At 37.3% G+C, this 24,753-nt stretch overlaps 1 protein-coding gene across 2 annotated transcripts in view; it reads left to right on the plus strand.

Moving 5' to 3' along the window:
• The window catches only part of ascc3 (activating signal cointegrator 1 complex subunit 3), a 174,354-nt gene that overhangs the window by 39,486 nt on the left and 110,115 nt on the right, over positions 1-24,753 (plus strand). For both annotated transcript variants that reach the window (XM_079445871.1, XM_079445872.1), the window contains exons 6-8: positions 4,176-4,377; positions 7,175-7,310; positions 8,401-8,526. In XM_079445871.1, the coding sequence (XP_079301997.1) occupies positions 4,176-4,377; positions 7,175-7,310; positions 8,401-8,526 (464 nt within the window). The remainder of the gene's footprint in view (positions 1-4,175; positions 4,378-7,174; positions 7,311-8,400; positions 8,527-24,753) is intronic.

Here is a 24,753-nt window from a genome sequence, read left to right on the forward strand (position 1 = left end):
GCTCCGGGTGTGTGTTCACGGTGTGTGTGTGTGTTCACTGCTGTGTGTGTGCACTATGGATGGGTTAAATGCAGATCACAAATTCCGAGTATGGGTCACCATACTTGGCCGTATGTCACTTCACTTCACTTCAAATACCATGATCCCGTTGCAAAGGACCTGCTTCTTAAAACAGAAAAGTAGCTAGATAATTTCATGTATATGTAGTGAAAAATATGTTAAAAATATTATATATAAATATACACTCACCTAAAGGATTATTAGGAACACCTGTTCAATTTCTCATTAATGCAATTATCTAATCAACCAATCACATGGCAGTTGCTTCAATGCATTTAGGGGTGTGGTCCTGGTCAAGACAATCTCCTGAACTCCAAACTGAATGTCAGAATGGGAAAGAAAGGTGATTTAAGCAATTTTGAGCGTGGCATGGTTGTTGGTGCCAGACGGGCCGGTCTGAGTATTTCACAATCTGCTCAGTTACTGGAATTTTCACGCACAACCATTTCTAGGGTTTACAAAGAATGGTGTGAAAAGGGAAAAACATCCAGTATGCGGCAGTCCTGTGGGCGAAAATGCTTTGTTGATGCTAGAGGTCAGAGGAGAATGGGCCGACTGATTCAAGCTGATAGAAGAGCAACTTTGACTGAAATAACCACTCATTACAACCGAGGTATGCAGCAAAGCATTTGTGAAGCCACAACACGCACAACCTTGAGGCGGATGGGCTACAACAGCAGAAGACCCCACCGGATACCACTCATCTCCACTACAAATAGGAAAAAGAGGCTACAATTTGCACGAGCTCACCAAAATTGGACGGTTGAAGACTGGAAAAATGTTGCCTGGTCTGATGAGTCTCGATTTCTGTTGAGACATTCAGATGGTAGAGTCAGAATTTGGCGTAAACAGAATGAGAACATGGATCCATCATGCCTTGTTACCACTGTGCAGGCTGGTGGTGGTGGTGTAATGGTGTGGGGGATGTTTTCTTGGCACACTTTAGGCCCCTTAGTGCCAATTGAGCATCGTTTAAATGCCACGGCCTACCTGAGCATTGTTTCTGACCATGTCCATTCCTTTATGACCACCATGTACCCATCCTCTGATGGCTACTTCCAGCAGGATAATGCACCATGTTACAAAGCTCAAATCATTTCAAATTGGTTTCTTGAACATGACAATGAGTTCACTGTACTAAAATGGCCCCCACAGTCACCAGATCTCAACCCAATAGAGCATCTTTGGGATGTGGTGGAACGGGAGCTCCGTGCCCTGGATGTGCATCCCACAAATCTCCATCAACTGCAAGATGCTATCCTATCAATATGGGCCAACATTTCTAAAGAATGCTTTCTTGCACCTTGTTGAATCAATGCCACGTAGAATTAAGGCAGTTCTGAAGGCGAAAGGGGGTCAAACACAGTATTAGTATGGTGTTCCTAATAATCCTTTAGGTGTATATGTATATATATATATTTATATTTAAATATATTTTCACTTAAATAATAATTTAAGGAAATTAAAGAAAAACTGTGCAACAAGTAGCCTATGCAGAGTTTCGGTTCATTTTTGTGCTGCGCGAAAGGAAACCAGATGGCAGAAAGCGGCATCCTATTTCTTTAGGCTTATTTTACATAAGCGCAAAGATTTGTTTTTATTGTGAATGTACACAAATAAAAGCAAACCTTTTACAATGCCGATTATCTTCATGACTAAAAGGAGTAGTAGAAAAAAAATTAATAAAATCAAGTGATGGCTCCAGCGCCCCATGCGCGCACACAGTTAAGCATTCTACCTTGATAATGCAGCCTGTTCATTATAATAATAAAAACAATAAGTCAAACATATGGAAAAAAACACACTGCTCCATTTAAATATGTAGTAAAATCTGTGCCGTTAAGCATTATCACTATACCACTGTGAATTTATGCAAAACATTTATTTTTACGTGGATACTGGAACGTGAGTGAAATAGGCCTACATAAAAGGTAAATTATATTTTGGCATTCAAATACATCGCAAATACGGAAACATTTGATTTTGTGTCGAACGAGAGACCCAACATTGATTTCAGTTTCGTTTAGCCTACATTAATTCGTTTCGGTTTGTCATTTATATAGCTATAGCTTCTTACATTTTTAGTTCTTGTTCTTTTCTAAATAGCCTTCTGTTAATTGAAATGATTTGTTGTGGAGTGAGGGGAACTAAAATAGCCTAGCTATGTTTACAGTGTTTATTATAATGTTTGTAATTCGTGATGGCCTATTTCTGAATTAAATAATAAAATGTGACTTATAGGCGACTCTCTCTAAAAAACTAATTTTTTTATACACGTAGCTTATTTTAACAATGCAGCAAACCTTTATTGATAAATGAATGAAAAACAATGTTTAACTGATTGTATTAATCGGTCAAAATTCTTATCAGTCGGTTAACGGTTAAAACGAGCATCCCTAGCAAGTACATAACCAGCCAGTGTTCAAAACTGTCGCCTTTACGCCCAATTCACAACGGTTATCTTATAATAATGTTTTCTAATTTGAGTGGTACAGGTAGGTTTTCGTGGGAAATTCAAGCATGGCACTGCGTCATTACGTCATGTCTGTAAACATAAAGAAGTTGCCCCGGCTAGTAGGCTATCGCACGTGAGGATCCAGCAGGTGGCGGCTCGTTTAGCCTTTTTGTCACAGCAGCTAGAATAATTAAATGTATCTTTTTGATGGCGGATTGTAATCCAGAAAGGATCATGTGTTTATGAAACGCATGAATGAAATTAAATTATATTCCAGGTTTAAATGTGCTTCTGATTACAGATAGCCTGGGATTACAAATTATTTATATTTTAAAGACAACCAGTTCAAAGGGAGAATAGTTTGCTTTTTAGGTTAAAATAATTTCTTAATATGTAATTCAACCGGTATGACAATTAAGAGATTAGACTGTACAGAAATTGAAATCTACATGCTAATACACACTATAGCCTACTCAGTGTCACGCAATGCAGATGTTGTTAACATTAATAATTTGAGAATCGATTATAACAATAATAATAATTTGCACGGTTAGATGTGATATGAGCTAACAGATCGTTAGATTTAATTATCATTGGTAGCGCAATTTATTGTAATGCTTTTTTCCTTAGTTTGTCAGAACAAACGTGCTAGACTTGTTACTTACTTGTTCAGATGACAATAAACGGTGAAAATTCTTATTTGGGTCATATATTCCAAGACGTAGACTAGAATCTGTGAGTCCTAAGGACAGTATCCACACCAGTGCGGTGACTGGAGCCGTGCCAGAGTACAACCCCAAGATAATTCCACACATAACTGCAATTCTAGGTTTTCAAATAGAGATGGCGACAAAGAGGCAAAACTTATGGACTACAGCTTTGTTCAACAGAATAAAATGATTGTGATTGAATCTCATGATTTCTGACTTTTACTCGACATATTTAATTTAATTTAATTGTATTATTTTGCTGCTCTTTCTGATTGAAAAATACAGCAATAATGCACTCAAGACTCATGCATTACTCCATGTCCTGTCACCTAACATGCATTTCCAGCAACAAGCAATTTGTCTGTCATGCAGCAGTTACTGAATGAGTAACTGCTGCATGACATGACGCAAACATGCATTTATATATATTATATATGCATTTCTATATATACATATATATATATATATATATATATATATATAATATTTAATATTATTATTGGGAAGTGTGTAACCAATAGGTTATATTGTTTATCATTTGTTGCTTTTATATCATACTTTTTAGGTGTTATATACAGTATGCCCATCCCATCCATCCATCCATCCATCCATCCATCATCTTCTGATTCTATCTAATCTATCTTTCTGATTATTGCAATCCCAATTTACGGAATGTTCAGTGGGTTTTCAACAAATTTCTATATTTGCACATATTTTTCCTGTTGTTTTTGCAGTTGAGGTCCACCAATAATCATTAGGAAATTGAATTAGTGTTTGTGACAATAGGAATTCGACAGTAACACAATAACAGAATTCGTAGAAAGACAACAAGACAGCTGTATATTTATTTTGTATACTGTATCACTGTATATTTGATCTTATATAACTCTTGCTATTGTTATTACAACATTATTGTCCTGTTGTTATTTTTATTTTTGTGGCAACTGTAGGAAAGGTTAAAGGGATGAGAGATGAATCCACCAAGCCCACATACGGCTGCCAGGTGACCATCCATTCCGAACAGGAGAAGCAGATGATGAAGATTTACAGAAAAGAAGAGAAGAGGGAGAGGAAACGTGAGAAACGAGGAGATGAAGGGGATACCTGGGAAAACGCTTTTAATTTTGACCCCAAAGAGCTGAGACTGCAGAGGTGAGCACCTGTCTGTCTTTCTCTTTCATTACGTGAACAAGCACCTCTACATATCAGAGTGTGGCCTGTTGAAAAGGGAAAGAGAGAGAAAGCTTGATAAACTGCTATCTGGAGCTTTTGCAGAGGGGATTTTCTCTTAATGTTTAATTTCACAGGATGAAAAAGAGCAATGATCTGTTTAATTAAAAATGCTGCCGTTCAAATGAGGCAGAGCATGAGGAGAGAGATTAGAGATGAGGTGTTAATACCTCACGTCTCCTCGCGCTCTCAGCCTTTCAATCATCCCCCTGCAAGACAACAACCAAACAAAAATAACTCTGAAAATCCCAGCTTTAAATGGGATTCGTGAGGAACCCTCGTCGGTCCTACCCGAGTCTGTTAAATGTGCCACACAGATGTCTCTTTTGTAAGATTTGAAGCATTTTATTGGACTAATAAGATCTTTGAGTATTAACAAATGTTGTTGTCAGGCTACATTAATAAATATGGATATATGTGGGCCTATTATGCCTTCAGAAAGATAACAGTGCACAAGATTTTTGATATTACAAAGTGCTTTCTAGAAAGAGAATTTATTGTTGATATTTCCACAAATATCCAGTGTGTAATTAGCGTTTTATTTTGAAACAAAATCATTTGAACAGATTTGACGTTTAAAAATTGAGTCTTTAAAAGGATAAAGTAAAAAAAACATGTATTTTTATATTAGTGCTGTCAGTCGATTAAAAAATGTACTAACTGCCATTAATTATAGTCATTTTTATACTTTTGCTTTAAGTGAACTTAAAATAGTCTTCACATTAATAGTAAATTGTAAATGCATACATTATAAATTGAATATAGATTAACAGTTATTCAAGCTACAAAAGTTAATCAGCGAGCAGAGCAGTGAGTGATTTCTCCTTTTGTTCTTTGATTTACATCAATGACAGACTGCAGCAGGTTTCATTTTTAAAGCAGCGCACATCTGATCTTCTCCAGGTTCTTTAAAGTCATTTAGCTCATTTAAGACTTGACCTCATTTAAGTTTACGCAACAAAAATGGGCATTTTGACACACATTTGGCTTTAAACTGTGGGGATTTTTAGTGAGCAATCAGCTTGTTTACTGAGCTTTGATGACTGATATTCTGAAAATCTAAAAAAGAACCAATTAAAACAAGTTCATAAATAAAATATATTGTTTCAGTCGTTGCTGCCTTGAGATATTATTTTGGAATGCATATACAGCTTAAAAATAGTAATGTTATAGGATTTATACTTAGTTTTAATACAAATAATGTGAATTACAGAAGTACATATATGTAAAACAATAATTATAAACAAAACAAAAACAGTGAATACTGTGCCTCCACATTTCAGAACACCACTGTGTATAAAGACAGTACTAGCTTTATGAATATGTTTACTAAAACAACAAGAATAGATTACAGAAACAGCATTTTTAATTCATTTTTTACATATACAGTACTGTAAAAATGCTAAGGACAAAATCATATTTGAGCACTGAAAAACACCGTAAAGTGAGGATGTTTTCCAAAATAATCTTCAAAAAAAATCCAGTTTTTAAGGACTTTTTTAAGGCATTGAATAAGTTGCCATGCTTCTCTGTAGATATTTTCATGATGGTTTGTTTCATTTTCTTCTGTATTTTTTTTTTTTTTTTCTTCATCTACTCTCAGATTGACTCAATGATGGTGAGATTATATCTCTTTTTGGCTATACTTTTTGTTGTTCATTCAAACTTCTCACTGGATAATTACAATATTTGCAAAAAAGATTGTTACAAAAGACAATAGAAATAGCCACTGTTGTGAGATGTAATACACCTAGACCCTCTGCTCAGTACTCTATGTAAATGAGGAGCACAGAGGGCACCTGCTTTGCAGAATGACACATCATTCGAGACGTTTCTGTGTGCCTGCTGAAGTATTGTCTTTCATGTGTTAGGAGACAAAGGTGTCGCTCTCAAACAGTGTAAGGACACTGACGATTGTCTTAAAAGACTTACAGCAGAGCACTTGAGCCAGGCAATCATTTGTGTCATTTTAAACTCTGAAATATAATCCTGAGAGCTCAAGGGCTCAAGATAAGCTTTTGGGTCTCTGTGAACGAGCAATCACTGTTACGTGGTTCATGACCTGAAAGCATGTACGTTTTCAACCATGGATCAAATAGCAGAGCAGCATGCAGGCAGATCAGGTTCTGGTGGGATGGTTTTTTTGTTTTTTTTTTTTTTAATTTATTTATTTGACTTTGAAATTGAAGTGATGAAAGTAAGCAAACAGCAAAATGAAGAGGGCAAACACAGGAGGCTCTTCTGGCTTTTGAGGTTTGACAAATACTGACTACTGCCACCTACTGCTATGGAGAGTATTTCCTCTCACTTAGACACAGAACATGCTTGTTGGCCATTGGCTGTAGTCTTTGCAGCTTTTTGGTGGTATCTGCCCATTTATTCTAGCTAGGAACCACCTGCTCAGAAGGTAGAAACCCATTTTACATGACATTAAATGGGTTAATCTGAAATCCATGATACTGCAATCAGCAGACCGATGTAAACCTGGCCAGCCTTGAAAGCAAACCAGTCATATTGAACGCTTGCACCATTTTGTCTCAATTATGTGCACAGTGTCCCATGGGCTCTTTAGATTTAACATGTCTGCAAATGTTTTTAGTATGATTTGTGACAGATATTTCAAAAAATATTTAGAATTTATTCGTTATTTTATCTGAAACATTTGCATATTTTCCTAAAACGGTGCTCTGCATCTGATGGTGATGTCTTTTGTTTGTAGGGAGCAGGCCTTGGTGACTGCACGCAGTTCTCCAGTGTTTGGCCGGCACAGAGATTACGAACGCATCCGTTACCCTCACGTTTACGATTGTTACACCGAAGCCATCAAGACCTCAGCATTCGTCGGAGGAGCCAAGGTAAAATCACACCCCGCTGCTCACACGCTCCCCACTAATCTGACTCTTATATGTGTAAAGACACACAGGAAAAATAAATCTCCACTCTTAAATACAAAATCTCTCCCTAGTGCTTTGTTTACTCAGCATCATGCCAATCTGTTCAATTATATCACATTATCACAGACTGGATTACCTAGAGCCTTTGTTTTTAATCCAGTTTTTATGATGTCTTAATTAAAATTCCTGCTGCAGGCCATCTTCCAGCGATTGAAATGAATTCATTTGGGCCTCATCTTTTTCCTGCGGGTGGGGTGGAACAGGTGGTTTAGGGCCAGGATGATCAAGAGCTTTTTTATCACAAAAATATATGAGCAGTGCAGCTGTTTTCAACATTAATAATTATAAGACATTTTCTTGAGCTGCAAATCAGCATATTGGAATGATTTGTGAAGGATCATGTGACACTGAAGTCTGGAGTAATGATGCGGAAAATTCAGCTTTGTACATTGCATTTGAAAATATATTAAAACAGAAAACCATAATTGCATAATTCATAGATAATAGGAAGTATTTAAATTGTTAAATAATTATAATAACAATAATAGCATTATTTAAACACTCACAATAGCTCTGGCAATTTGTTTAGAACAACAATATGTGAGTAAGATGAGCAGCATTGCCAGATATGATGACATGTGGTGTTGTCTACTGTGATCAACAGCTGAATATGACACATTCATTAGTTCGGCATATGCTCTCAGTTTGGTGAAAATGAGTTGTAATTATAGGAGCCGGAGGAAATGCAGCGTGCCAAAATACAAAAAATTCTATATTTCTATAAATGATTTTCATTACAGAACGTATAGCGACCGCAGCTCAACCCACTGCATTCTACTACTCAAAGCAAATACACAAAGATGTGCTACTGCTATTTTTACAGCTAAAGCATATATTGGAGGACTTTCAGTTCATTTCTGCTGTAATAAAGCCCACTGGTGTCCGCAGGGCTTCGCTGTTTGGTTCGAGACGGTTGCCGTGAGCTAATGTATGATGAAGGTTTAATTGTATGTGTTTTTGTGTAATTATGTCCTCTCCGCTGTGCCGGCAGATGCTGCTGCCCGAGGGGATCAGAAGAGAGAATAATAAGATGTATGAGGAGGTTGACATCCCCCCCAACGATCCCATGCCCATTGGCTTTGAGGAGAAACCCATGTACATCTCGGAGCTTGACGAGGTCAGTGGTGACTTATTTACAGCTGTTGACATTTATCAATGCTTGTTCACACTCCATGAGCTTTTCTCAACTAATCACACTCGTTTCTCCTGTTTATATTGACTGATGGCATTATGCCTAAACTCTCCTCCACATGATGCCGGATGCAGCATATGATGGTTTTGCAGCTGTGTGTTATGTTTGTGTTTTGTTCTGTGAAGTGGAGAGCTGTCTTAACTTGTCCTAGCCCAGCTGGCTACATAGCAACTCAAAACGCTTTGCACTGATGAACAGTATACCAGTTAAATGATAAACTGGCACAAATAACACAAGATGGCTACACTGTGCTTATAAAGGAATGGGCATAGTCACCAACAATACTCAGATTGGCTGTAGTGTTTAAACGATGCTTTAAATGATCCATTACATCAACACCACCAGCCTGAACTGCTGATAAAAGGCAGGATGGATCCATGCTTTCATGTTGTTTACGTCAAATTCTGACTCTACCATCCAAATGTCACAGCAGAAATCAGGACTCATCAGACCAGGCAAACTTTTTCCAATCTTCTGTTGTCCAGTTTAATATCTAATATTGAATATTACTTGCCTGTTTGCCATCACAGGAATAAATATATTCATGTAGAAAACCTTAACTTAAAGAGATTTTAAAGAGATTTCCTTAACTTCAAAGAGATTTATTTTTGAGAAGTTCACCCAAAAATAAAAATTCTGTAATCATTTACTCACCCTCAAATCCTGTACGAGTTTCTTTCTTCTATTGACTACAAAAGAAGATACTTTGAAGAACGCTGTGATCAATGGCTGAGAGTAGCCATTGTCTTCCATTGAAAAACTAATTCTATGGAAGTCAAAGTTATTCCTTTACTTCTACTGTGAAGCCACTACTGTGAACATGGACATAATCTGTCCGAAATGCTTTAACAAAAAAACAGTGGCTACCATCAACTGTTTGGTCACCAACATTATTAAAACATCTTTTGTGTTGAACTGAAGAAAAAAAAACTCGTACAGGTTCAGAGAGTGTGAAAAAGATGACAGCATTTTCATTTTTGGGTGAAAAATCATGATTAGTCCAAACTTTTGACAGGTAATGTGTGCATTATTTCTCATTTCCACTGAGCAGTATGTTTCTGTACAGTACGGTATGCAATTACTTCCGTTTCCATTGTCAGAAGTTGTGAATGATACCAAAAAATCGAACCGTACCATACAGATTTTTTTTTTCCCTTCTGTTTTTTTTTCTTATATTGCCGACCCCTAGGTGTCGGGTAGACAACTATCCCTATCTCAGGATAATGTCCCATTTATCCCACGACGTACATTTCCATCTGTTCCTCACACAGTGCTATTATATGACTTCAGAGGGCCTGGAAAATAGCATGGAAGTTAAATGGGCATTTTAGGACAGTTTTGTAGTACTTTTTGGGTCTCATTATGAATTATGAATGAATAACATCATTATGAATGAATTACAGTCAGTTTTCATTTTATGGAAAAGAGCAGTGTGAACACTTTCCTCTTTTGGCCTGCAATACACTTACAGTAGTCTCCAGTTACAGACATTTAAAAGCTGAACAGTCATATTTGTTCATGGCTCACTAGCCAACTTAACGGGGAAAACTATTGGAAACCATGTCTTTCTGCTCCTTCTGGACATTAGTGGAATACTATACAGGTCCATATTCAAACCACATGTGACTCGACCATGACCGCAGCACTTGGGTACCAGATGTTTTTCAGTGACTTGATACCAAAGTAACAGTATTTTTGACATCCTCACAAAAGACATGATGTCCATCCAAACCTGACTGGCTTGTAAAAACCTCTCTTCACCAACAGTAGTCCAGAGCGGAGTGGCTAACAAAGACTCACTTTAGCAAATAAGGTATGCTTGATTTTGACAGGAAAGTGCACAACAACCTCCTCGCCGAACTAGAGGACGTGTTGGCCGTGGCTTACTCAAAAGCACACAGACTTTACCGTGGCTCTCCTTTAAATACGATCATCAGTGTGTCAATCATAATGACAGCCGTGTGGTCATGCCTCAGCTACAAGGTGTGTTCAAATTCACGAGATCGGCAAGGAATGATTGGCGAAGTCTTGAGTTTAAACAGATTGATTGGTCATGCCTGCTGGGTTGTTTTGTGTCTTCTTTATTGTTTTGTGAGGCTCAGCTGTTAATGGGTTTTAATTCATCAGTCAGTCATTTATACACCTTTTTCCCACTAATAATGTTGTTTAAGGGTTACTGAAGCAGACAGAATTTAGTTTTATTACTTTTTTCCACCACCTCGCTTACTCTTGCAATCAAATTGGCTGTTTTTACTATACTGTGCCTTTAAGATGTTTATACAGCATGTACATAATTATGTTATGATTAGCTAACATCCACATACTGATGTAGTTAACACTGGCTCTGTCCGGCTTCTGCTCTGTAGAAAGGTTTTTGTTTAGATAGATTAGATATAATATAGAAAAAAAACCTAGTGTGTGTTTTTTTTATATAAGAAACAAGTAGATAGAATAGAAAAAAGAAAAAAAAAAGCTAGCAGTTAGAGAATAAATATGCAATTGATAGAGGGTCAAATGTGTTTTTTTTTTTGTTTTTTTTTTAAAGAAGACAGACATTAAATAAAATTAGAATAGAGAGTGCAAGAGATAGAGGGTCAAATGAAGATTAATATTAATATTTTCCAATTTGGGTTGGTTTAGCCCTGCCTCTTTTTAAATGTTGGGTTGAATTTCCTTGTTAAATTTTACAAGATTATAGCTTATTTTTATGTATACAATTACCTACATGTAAACTTAATTAACTAACATTTAAACATTTAAAAGTCATTCAAGTGTAATCAAGTGTTATCCCTTCTGCTCCACCTGTCCCACTTTCCACCGACAGTTTAAAGATATCATTACTGACTCATAACCTGGCCATAAACACTTCTGAGAGCACATTTAACATCCCCAGTAATTAGATTCAGTATCTTTATGAATAAAATCATTTTATTTTATGCAAGGAATCAAGCATTTTTGTCATGGAAAAAACCAGTGTGACACTCTTTAAGGTGCCCCTAAAGTTTGCATTGCATAAAATGAGTTACAGAACAGTAACAACGTCATAGATAAAATTAAACTTATACAAGCCTTTATTTCACCAATACACCAATTAGCTTGTGCTGAGAACTGCTCATTCCTGAAGAGGATGCATAACGCCTGCAGTCCATGATGTTGCCACTAGGTTATGTTAGATAGGGAAAGGGTGCTTGGATTTGACAGCCAGTGAAACTTGGCTGAGTTATGCAATAACTACCCAACACTAAATTAAATAAATAACCCCCATAAATAATAATAATAATAATAAAGACTCAAACCAGCATTTGGGTAGGAAAAAGCAGCATTTTCATTATTTTCTCACCTTAATGCCATTCCAAACCTGTATTTCTTTCTGCGACGCACATAATAATAAATCTTAAAAAAAAAAGAAAAAAAAGAAAAGTCAGTCACTCATGAGGGTCAGTAAATGATCCACATCCTAAAACTGTTTATTTCTAGGTTTACATGAAATAATACACATTCCAGGTTTTCATTGTGGCCTGGAACTTGAAATAAGTCACCAAAACAAAAATGATGCACAGAAACACAATATTCCACCACCTGCTTTTGTGACAGGTGCAGTTTCACAGAGAGATGGAGAATGACTCATCTGCAATGACCTTGTCTGTTTTGTCACAAATATGCTAGGAAAAACAACTGAACAATCCATTATCGTAAAAATAAAAAAAGGGTTTAAATATTTTTCAATCAAACAAAATCACAAATATTTCTCATTGCATGTCTTCTTTAAATCGTGTATTTTCAGCGAGTCTTTCCTCTTCCCGAAACACATTGTTAGGAGTATAATATAAAGTACTGTAGATCAGTATGAATCTATTGAAATTCTCATCATTTTAATCTTGACCGACAGAAGCATCTTTTCCATATTCAGACGTTTACGTTTGTCCTCCTACTCATTTCCAAGTCCACTAAACGGCCTGCAGGTGTGTGTGTGTTTGTGTGTGAACGACGCACACTCCAGTGGAAGAGCAGACGTCGCTTGAAGCTGTGGCTTTTAGTGGCTGCCACTGGTGTCAAACATAATAACTGCTCTGAGGGAGCGTTTAAAAGCAGAAGGGGTCAAACTACTGCCCTAATGGAGACAAAAATACGCTTGACTTGCCCGCTGTCGCCCACTTGAAGAAACCCAAGCAGCAGTTGAAAAATGAAAGCAGAAGAAATGTCCCATCTCCGTTGTTATCACGGCACAAGATCTCAGATCATCGCTCATTTCATGTGTGGCTAACGCAGAGGACGTGATCTGGAATCGGCTTGAACTCGTCCTGCGGCACAGAAGGATTGTGTTTGTGTGTTTTGGTTAAAGAAAAGCCACTATATCTGTCTCTCCTCGGTAAGAGGGTAAATATAAGAATGGACAGCACAGATTTATTTTCCGGCCCCCATGGGGCTCATTTCCAGCCTTGTGTTTTCCTCCCTTTCAGGAAACCATTAATTAAAGCGCCAAGCTTCACGGCGTAATCAATGATGCACCTTTCATCCTAAATTTGGCTAAATGTGGATGATATTCTTTTTGCCTTTTCTTTTTTTTTTTTTTTTATTTCTTTAAGAGACTACAGAACTATATATCACAGATAAAGCAAACATCAAGCTCAGAACAAGTACGATTTCACATGAGTTTCATCATAATCGCCTTGTCTTTTGGGTTTTGTTTTTATGGTGCTCATATGTCTGCAGCTTGAACGGATCACTCCTCGCGTCTGGAGCGAGCGACAGAGATTGATATAAGCGGTATGAATTAGTGGGAGTGGAGAAGTGCCTCTATTCATTAACTAAAGCCTCTGTAACTCAGAAACAAAGTGCTTCCCTTTTATAAAACAGCAGCGCGAAATGGCTGATACTTTATGTGCTATTAGGGTATTTTGAGCGGCAGGCCTGGAAGCGTGTCTGTTTTTTCTTTCTTTTTTTTAAGTGCTGCGCGATTGTCATTTATTGAAAGCCATAATGGGCAACAGGGACACGGCCGCTCAACGTGCCTTTAATAGCTGTGTGAAACATTAAAAGTGGGGAATTTATTAGGAAGCCTTTTAACTAATGAATCTCAAGCACTGCTGTTTTGCTGTACTCGCACGGTAAAAGCCTTTCTAATTTCTGCGAAGAAATAAACGAGAGAGCTGCCTCCACAATGAGTGAAAATCAAAACACATCCACGCTTCTTTACTGAAAATTGAACATTACTATCCTTATTTAATGAAGAGCTTTCTCTCTCTCTCCACTTTCCCACTACAGTTTTCTGGTGGTCTTCTCATTAAGATTTCAAAAATTGAGATTCTAGATTGGTTCAGTTCAACAATTAACTTCGAGTTAAATTACTTGTACAAGTTAAATTACGTTCTCGTAATGAGAAGTGCTTCTTTAGGGCACTTAATCGCTGTGGTCATTTCGGAAGAAGCGTTTGACAAAACAAATGCGTAAGATGCATTTAGCAGGTTTGAAAAGCTGGGGTTACACTCTATAGCTGCTTTTCCACTGTCGGGCCAGTGCGAGCCAGTGCTTTAAATGGGCCGGGCGGGGGATAATAGCCTCAGACCTGTAGCACCGAGCCCAAAATCACGATGCGTTTCCACCATCGAGCCAGAAGCTCTATTATCTCACAAAATCGAAACCGCAAACTTTGGGTTACAAGTCCGACTCTCTATCCATTAGGCCATGACTGCCCCCATAGAAATGATCATTCTTATTATTTAGAAAGAATGATAATTTTTTTTCCATCAAAAAGTAGCAGAGGGAGCCCCAGAACAAAAACCATTATTATGATTTTTTTTTTTGACATAGTCTACATCTAGCTAAAGTCTTGAGACGAGACATAAATACACGATTGTGATGAGAATGAGAAGCTGACATCTTATTTCTTCAAGCGGTCGTTTTTACCATGTTTACTATGCTAATAGTCTTTTGCATCACTTATACATATTTCTGCCTTTTATGGTGATCATAATCCACATTGGATCTCAAACAGAAGTTATTTCAAACACTCGCTGCTGTTTGAAAGTGAATTTTGGGCTAAATTATTTTAAAAGTCTTTAATGCTGGTGTTATAGCTGTGAACTTTATGAAATATGTGGCGCCGACGCTGTCCAGACGCAGACAAACTCCGCCTTTGTTCATGACCACTCCTCTAGCCCCAGCTGGTTCACTTTGGCCCAAGGTTTTCGTCAGGCCAAAAAAACTGGCCATTGGCTCCAAGGAAGCACCAACGAGGCACGATCAAACCCCGGAAGGGACAGTGGAAACGCGACTGGCCCTGGCACACACTAGCACGCCCGCTTTTGGCCTGACAGTGGCAAACGCGGCTTATGTAAACATGTTACAATGATATACATTGTAAACAGACTGTGTGGCCACAATTATGAATATGAGACTGCTAAAATATAAACTTTATATGTACATAAAGCAGAATAATTTACAACATAAAGGGAAAAAAGCTGAGATATAGCCTGCGTCCCAGTGTGCATACTATCCATCCTAAATTCTATGTGATAGTAGTAATTTTCAATACTATTTAGGGCAAATAGGGTGGATAGTATGCACATTGGGACGCAGGGATGGTTAGAAAGCATGAAGCTCGTGCTGTGAGAATGCCAGCCTGTCAGTCAAATCCGAAGCAAGACACAACCCATAGCAACGCATTATGATGTGGTAAATGAATGAGTGATCGTTACAAACGTATGCATCAAATACGTTAAACACGGAAGCTCAGCTGTGTGCTAGAACAGACATCACTGGTTGCCGCGCATCATGCACACATTCTTTCTTGGTTCTTTTGCTTTTAATGGAGGTTGGCAAACCCACTTAAAGGTGCATGATCGCCACCTACAGCACAACACTGGCATGACAGCTGACGAAAAATAAGGATAGGTCTGAGACAGAACCGATACCGATCAGTTAAAAAAAAATCTTGATCGGCCCCGATCCTGATCCTTGAGATCGTCTCGGGACATCCCTAGTTTTGGCCCCTAATTAACATTCAAAGGCATTTACAAAGAGTCGAAAAAAATAAACAATACCGTTATTGTTTCAAAAAATGTGAATTTGTGAAAACAGTGACATCATTCACATTCATATTCAGTCTATAAGAATGCGTATGTGTGCAGGCGTTTGGTGTTTCTTTACAAAGTGACATCGCCATCTACTGGCCTGGCATGCATAATACAGCATTTTTAGTAATTTTGTTTTGACAACATCCCTGCCTATATGCGAAATTTTCAAACATGCAAAGGAAAAATCATCAAGTTAGTAAATAGTTTGCATGTCTGTTATTCCATATCAAGGTGTATGTGGAAGAGCGTATCAAATAAATGAAAGTATGATTCTGAATCTCGGCTAAATAACGCAAGGACAGTAGACCTTTAGCAATTAGAATATAAAGCTTACAAACTGTTTATGCTAAACTAGCACTAAGACCCAGAATTTGCTCTACCTATAGTTACAGTCATGGGCAGCTACTGGGTTTGAAATCAAGTATGTAGCGAATTGACTTCTTAAAAGCCAGAACTTGATCTGGCTCTCTAAAATTCTTATTTATTCCATGCAAACTGCAGCAGTAGTTCACTCCTTCTAACACTCGTGTTAGAAATCACTATTTTCCTCTAGTTTTCCTCTAATTAACCTCTAAACACATGTAATTTCAAATTAGATGAATGTGTTAAATGTATTTAAACAGTAATGAAAAAAATAAATATATTAATGTTATGGATGTCAAAAGTACCAGTACTTACCAGAGCTGCATTATTGGTAATACAGAATATTGAGTCAATTTGTAACACATTCTGTCTGAAAGAATGCTCTTCTGAATACTTGTGACACCTGCTCTGTGAGAATTCAAACGCAGCGCTTTTGACACAGCAAGTTAAACGTAAACAGATGGGATAAAAAAATGATTTATGTCAAAATATCAGATCTGTGCATATCAAAATAATAGGTTTTGGATGTCTGTCTGTTATTTGTATATTCAACAATATTAACAAGAAAAAGGAAACTTGTTTACTTGAATAATTAAATGAAATCTTGAAGCTTTCACTAAGTTGAATAATTCTAATTTAGAATTCTAATTTAAGGATGTTAAGATTTATCACATTTTCTTTCTTTTTATTCTTACAAGAAATTCACCTAAATAATAATAAGCAATATGCTCCATAGTGAAAGACTAAAAGAGATGTTATTATTACTAAACATAGATCACAGTGTGGCAAATACTACAATCCTTCTTATATCTTGTGATACATAAAGCATTGCAATTCTAACCTTGAGTGTATAATGATTTATTCCTTTTCATTTGACTGCAGTACATTTTTTATGATCGGTGACTTTCGAGTGACATTGCTTACAAATTGCATGTTTTATCTCCAGCTTGTTCTTCCAAGTGATGCTGTAAAAACCAAAATGAACACAGATGCTCTTTCTGAATATGAAAAAAAAAAAACATCTTAAATTTGTGCAGCTGTGCTGTCGTTTACTTCATCATTTTCACACGTCTGCTCTCAGATTAGAGCGCTAACGAATGATGCATTTGCAATGAATATCCAGTGTCAAATGCTTGAAATGGAAAATAATAACTAGATTGACATTTCTAAAGGAAATAACTGCTTGCAAAGCAATAAAAAATAATAGGGTGAAAGTTTTGGTGGTAAATATCGGTGTTAGTCTAGTCTTTTACATGCCACTTGACATTTTAATTAATAGCAGCCCTGTGTTAATGTGGTGTCACAATTTCCAAATATCAAGTTTGTCTGGTTTACATGGCCCTGTTATCCACTGCTGCTAGATATTCTAACTACACCAGCTGTTTACAAATATTATCATTCTATATTAGCAGCTAAACAAATATGTGACCCTGGAGCACAAAACCAGGGTCGCTGGGGTATATTTGTAGCAATAGCCAAAACAACAAATCATTAGGATATTAAGTAAAAATCATGTTCCATGAAGATATTTTGTAAATTTCCTACCGTAAATATATCAAAACTTAATTTATGATCAGTAATATGCATTGCTGAGAACTTCATTTGGACAACTTTAAAGGCAATTTTCTCAATATTTCGATTTTTTTTGCACCCTCAGATTCTAGATTTTCAAATAGTTGTATCTCAGCCAAATATTGTCCCATCCTAAAAAAAATCCGGTAAATAAATTACCGGCTTCAGAAATAACTGATTTTCATTCATCTTTGGAACACAATTTAAGATATTCTTGATGAAATCTGAGAGCTTTCTGATCCTGCATAGACAACAACACAACTGACATGTTCAAGGCCCAAAAAAGTAGTTAGGACATTGTTAAAATAGTCATGTGCTGTTTACAAGCAGAAGAAGATATACACTGTCCATAAAACAGTCTTCGTAAACATGTCTGAAGATTTCGACAGAGAGGATCACTTGTAATTTCTTGTCCAGCCTTACTTATTTAAACCAGAATATACAGACAATGAACTAAGAGAGATGGACATCCTATGTCACGTGTCGTGTCGTGTCGTGGTACTCTTTTGAACACACGTCAAAGACTGACACGGAAGAAAAGAAATGAAGTCGCTATTTTTGTTTTCATAAAGTTAAGGTTGAACCATTTTAACAATGTCCTCACTACCTTTCTGGGCCTTGAATTGAGTTCAATAATATATTATTCTTCAATATTTATCAAACAGGATGGTCCCAAATGTGCATAAAACATACAAACGCATGATGATGATATAATAGGATCATTGGCTTTTACTCTGGAATTGAAAGGACACAAAAATTAGAAACAAAATCAAAAAAAATCAAAATCAGAGTTAAAAAAAAAAAAACTTTTTCCAAACTCATTTTAGGCCACTAGCTGATTGTACACAAAATTAAAGTAGATAAAAGTAGATAGTACTGACTATTATCATAAGTTATTATTATTATTTTGTATTTTTTTTATTCTGATAGTTGGGACTAACATCAAATTCTTAACGATCAGCCATTTACGTGTGACTGTGAATGACAAATAAATGCTGTAATACTAGCATTGCCCATTAAAAAATAATTGTAATAATTTTACATAAATAGGAATAACTGAATATTTTCTGACTTTGTGGAGTCAATTGTTTCTTTTGGAAATAGCATGCATTTTTTGTGCGCTTCATCAAACCCTAATTTGCAATATGAGTAAAGATTCAAGATTTTATCACCTGCTCATCTACATGAACTATTTGTACTTGGACCCTGATTATTTTTCCAACTATATTAGCAATTATTTTTTGAAGAAGCAGTGCATTATAGATATCTTCAGTGATGTGAGTCTGGTCCTAAGCGTTCTCTTCATTAGCCGTGTGGAATAGTAAACGTCTGCTCAAGAGTTTGCAGTCGGCTCATAGTACACACCGAAACAGAGAAACATCACTGATTAATCCCCCATGATTCCTAGCATTACATTAGAGATTACTTTTTAATGGGCGGAGCTTGAGGACCGCGAACGGAGTTTAAATGTAAATAGAAGGGGATTGCTTTCAGTCTGATGGACAGCTCTGCTTGAAACGTTTGGAACAACCCTCCCCCTGCCTTCGCTCACGTGTGGACTTTTTGGACAATTGACCACTCATTTTTTTCTTATCCTTTTTTTCTTATCTCCTCTCTTTGTTTCTCCATACCTCTTCCAGCAGCTCTGCTCAAGAGAAATAAATGGCCCTCCTAGTTGCTGTTACTGCGCTTGTCATTTATCAGATACTTTTGCTCGTAGGTGTGCGAGGTGTTGTTTGAATAAACGTGCTCGAGTTTGTTGTGTGTGTATGTGTGCGCTTGCGTTTGTATCTCTGGAGCGGGTAATTTTGTGGCGTGTGGGCTCGAGGCGGGAAGATAAGCTGTTTGCTAAAACTAACAATTAAAACTTGATCATGCTGTCAGTTCAAATGGAATGAAATGGAACCAAAAAGTAATTAAAAGGATAGCGTGCAAATTACAATTATATCTTTTAGCTTTCTATTACCAGCGCTGTGAATTTAATTATTGAGGCAGCTTCGACAAAAAATGTGCATGCATATGCAGGCATAAACGCAGACTTTAAGATAAGCAAGCGGGCTACCACTGCCTTTCTACTGAGCGCTGTGCATTTTCTTGCTCATAGCTTTTTAAATCCAGGACAGTCCAAAAATCCATGCGAGACGGTGCAGGTATTTAGATGTTGCTGTGAAATGATTGCTGGGGGCTATGTTGGTCCAATTAGTGTGTTTAAAGTCACGGGTGAGTTTCTGCTGTGTTCCCAGCTCACCCAGTCAGCACATATGGCCGAGGGCCCTTCATCCACAGAGTTAATTAGACTGTCAGGATCCATCGGGCTCAACGTGGACCCCCCCCCCCCCCCCCCATGTACAGGTGGTCAGATCTCTGGCTGCCCACAGTTTTAGAGCTGTTATTTAGCGCCATGTACTCGCCATATGTCCTGTAAAGACAACTTTCATCCACTTCCACTCATTTAGCACGTCTAAAGAAATGGGCTTTTGTTCCCTGTGTTGGAGAGAGGGAAATGTGGTCAAGTGAATTGCTGGCTCCCTGCTGATATTGGTTTTGCTCACCGGCACTGCAAAGAAACGCTGCGAAACCGTCAGACTGAAAGTGTTAAGGGTGCTCTGGGCACAGACTGTGAGCATCTTGAGCACTAGTTCGTGTAGGAGTAGAACGAATCGCTGTCCTGAAAACCATGCCATTGCCGCAGTATGTGCGATTGGTACATTTGGATGGACTAAGTACAAAAATAAAGTATACACATATAAGTTGTTTTAAAGGGATCATGTCACAAGCCAGATCTTTTGAGATTAAAAACGTGATGTACTATGAATAATTTCAGAACTGAAAACTTCATCTACAGTCATAAAAACTGGAACGTGAACATGAATTACTGATGTCAAGACATTAAACATGCATGACCCACCAACATTTACAATGTGAGTAAAGGACCATTCAACAAGAACTAAACAGATAACAATGACGATAACTGTAGTAGCATCCGTCCACACCAAATGCACAATATCATTGCGTTTATTACCAAGGACGAATACAATACATTTTTAATAATCATTCTAATTCCTTGAGAATTCCGCTCTCTTCCAACTCTATTAGCAATTATTTTTGAAGAAGCAGTGCATTACAGATATCTTCAGTGATGTGAGTCAGGTTACAAGCATGAATCAAATTCTAAGCGTTCTCTTCATTAGCCGTGTGGAATAGTAAACATCTCAATATCATTACGTTTATTATAAGCTCTCTGCTGCAGTTTTGTCGTCTGGCACTTTAAATGCTCTAGCTCTTTAAAGACTTGGATGCTGATTGGCTGTCAGTGTATTTATTGTTTATCAACTGGTAAAAATAATTCTCGAACTGATTCCAGTGATATCGACCCTTACTTAACATTATAGTTGTTTCAACGTCCTTATTCTCATGGAATTGGAATGATTATTAAAAATGTATAGTATTCGTCCTTGGTATGAGCGGCCCTTTATGTCTGTTTGCAGGTAATAGTAAAGTAGGATAGATACTGATTTTGCTCTATGCCAAACATGAGTAAGTCTGTCAAACCTTATGCTGTTCCTGGCTGTATGCACCATCTGCACATCCTTGTGAAGAATAAAGTGCATTGGAGACGTGACTCACAATTAATTTCAGTGGAGTTTCATGTGAACATGTTGCTGTTAGCATGCTACCGCGGCCCTGTTTCCATCTTAAGATGTGTTTTCAGTGATACGATCACAAGTGGTCAGCCAAGACAAATACTGTTACCACCTGGTATTAAAATGCACTTTAGATGCATCTCCTCTGACCACTACTGATAAGATTTCCTTGAGACACTCCATCTTATTTTATCATATTCTACGTCACATTCATGGCAGCGCAGAGTGCGGCACTCACATGCTATTGACTGCTTGCCAATGATAATTATATATCTTTGAGCTTTCTCAATAATGTTGACTGAACAAACCTATATTTGGCAGATTACAGGTGATTGACAAAGGAAGCGAATGAAAAGAATATAGAAAGCAGCAGCGATTTCGAACTTAATGTGTTTTGGTACAATACAGTGAAGTTGAATTGCCTATTTTGGTGTACTTTCTCACAACAGGAACCACATTGATTATACAGTATATTAGGCCTGGTGATTCAAAATATTAGACCCCGTTTACACCTGTTTTTAGTGCTGTCCACTTGTGATAAAATGCATCTTAATAACAGGATTAACTACATGAGAAAAATATGTAGGGCAGCCAAATTTAAATATATTTTACAGCAGGCAGATTAAATAAATTTTAGCATTACTTTTAATGAATTCAATGAAATTTGTTTATATGCGACACTCAACCCCACGCTTGTGAAATAATGTTTTCACTGTAGGGGTGGGCGACACGATTAACTGGTAGAAATTTGTCAAGCGGTAGAGATTTTGGTTACACGCTCTCTTGGTCTGTATCCATAAGTTTTTAAGCATTGCAGTTTAAAACAGAGCGATATGAAGCCATTGAAATGCAAAGATAATTCATTTCTCTCAAACAGTGCGTGCATATAGCGACTGTTTCGGAGCGCTGTCAGAGGCACGCACATGTGAAGATGGTGCTCATAGAGCGCAGAAGTATTGAACAGATTTATTGTTGCTGCTTTATAGGCCTTAAAGTCCCCGTGAAATCAAAATTAAATTTTTTTGGGGTGTTAGTATCAATATGTTAGTCTTAAGGTCCTTGCACACTCAGAATCCTAAATTTTCGCGTACGTTTTTCAATTTTTTAATATACGTCGTCCTTTCCTATCAAAATGCATGCTACGGAAAATCAAACCTGATCCGAATTTTTTCATGATGGACGAAAGTATCGGAGGCAGTGTGTAAATGTGATTGACACAACGTGAGGTCATATTTATTTTTTAACTTGCGAAAATTTCGGACGAAAATTTCGGACTCCGTGTGCAGGTTTTCTATAAGGCAGTGTGCTCCAAAACAGTGACAAAATTTGCATTTAGAAGATATAAGCATTCAAAGCTTGCAGGTAGTCACTTCCGCCAAAAGAGATCAACGATTTTTTGACTTCACCTCGTACTTCAGCTTCTCATCAAATTTTCTGACTAATCAAATGCTCTCTAGAATCCGAAGCCCCCTACACTATATATAGACGCAGAAGCTGCGGCTGAGATCAGTCACTTGTTCACAGTGTTAGTATTTTCTGTACAGTGAATAGCACGTAGTGGAAACGATCCAGACAGTGTAAATATGCTTTCGATTGGGGCAAATGAGGTCTGGTTTCGTGTTGTCACATGAACCACGGCAGCATGCATAGTCTTTGGCTCTGGTCCAGAAACGTGATCGCACGGAGCTGATCATATGCGCGAGTCGAGTTGATGCGAGTTGAAATTACTCCACCACATAGAATAACGCTGCATGTTTCAAGGCATTTCAGGGGACCTTTAAATACACACTTGTGTGTTAAAATGCCCGTCTTTTCAAGTATCCCCATAAACAAAGTAATGTAGGTCTTAAGTGAAAGCAAACATCTGAGAAAGAAAATGTGTAACAGTAAATTGGATCCAGGCAGCTCTTAAAGTAACAGCAGTCTAACATTCATGCTCGCTGTCATTCATGCTAATCAAAGAACAAAAAAAGAGTAAAGAAAATCTCCCACTGTTCTCGACTAAATCACTTTTATAACTTTAATAAGAAGAAATATATATATAATTTACACAGTAAAGAATATGCAGTGTTTTTATTAGTGCTGTCAATCGATTAAAAAAACCCCCAACTAATTAAAGCCAGTATCACTGATACCAATACTACTGATGTCTCTATAAAATAGTTTTTCCCCCCTAATATTTAACCATTGACTAAAGCCATTCAACATTACAGTATTATTGAGAGCTATCAATTTTAACATTTATTAGACTTAAAAAAAAAAAAAATCTAATTTAAGTGAAGTCTCTACTAATGAACTGATGAGTTGAATCGGGTGTGTTAGATGAGGAAGAGTGCTGAGCTGCTCCAGGACAGTTTTGAAAAGCATTTCAGAGACATGTTCTTAAATGTGACTCATATAAAATATATTACATGCATTTTGGTATCTTCGTGACTTTATCTGACCACAACATTGCATGCTCGTAGTTTATTTCGCACGTTGATATGAAACGATAAAGGCTACAGCGTACGTCTGTGCCTTTGTGCGTGCAATTGAAGATCAGGCACAGTACCGTTTCCGTGCTCGTTTGACTCACGCCTGCCACTGAGGTGAGGTGTAGTGCGCGTCTGAAATGTCTCCTGTTTGATGTGATCGTAAAGGCGTTCTGCGACTGAATGCACTTATTTTCAAGAGACAAAGTGACAGAAACAGCAGTTGTGAGTGGGGTGGCCAACCCTAGCTCCGCCCCTAATTGCGTTAACTATTTTTAACACGTTAAACTGAAAAATAATCGCCTGCGTTAAGGCGCTAATTTTGACAGCACTAGTTTTTATACATTTTATTTGATTTATACATTTATACGTTTACAAATGTTTTGAAATAAATTTACTAAAAATTGTAATGTTTTAAATTTAGAATAATCTTTAACATGCAGTTTTTTGTGGGTGCCAGTTATAGATGAGGTGGTGAAAGAAAGTCCCCTATTAGAACAAGAATTATTCAAATCCCAATCTCACACTTTGGTGATGTAAGCCAATGCTGGTACAAGTATGTAAATCCAGTTGATTTTTTGAGACTGACTTAAGTCAATAAGAATGTAAAATTGACCATTTTTTCTTACTTATTACAACTTGCTGGGGTTTTTGATTTATGATTCATCAGTGCACCATATGAAAAAAAGAAGAACAAAAAAACACTTAAGTCTTAGACAGAGTGGAGTAAAGCTGAGATTGTGCTTTCAGGTGCAAATGATTTTAACCACTTGAAGTTTTGGATGGGAGCCTGGTCTGATGGTGTTAGATTTACCCCCGAGCCTAAAACTCAACGAGCTGAAATGTGCCGCCAGTGTGGCAATCACACACTGTGATGAAAAGTCCCGTTTACTGCCGCTATTTCTGCAGCCACTAAAGAGAGATTAAAAACCCTCTTTTGACGTACAGCCGACTGTGAGTTTGCAACTTGTTTTAAAATGTGTCGTACACTGTATGGGTTGGCTGATGGATTACCTCAGGGCTACA

The sequence above is a fragment of the Barbus barbus genome (assembly GCF_936440315.1).
Source record: "Barbus barbus genome assembly, chromosome: 21".
In the NCBI taxonomy this organism is placed as follows: domain Eukaryota; kingdom Metazoa; phylum Chordata; class Actinopteri; order Cypriniformes; family Cyprinidae; genus Barbus; species Barbus barbus.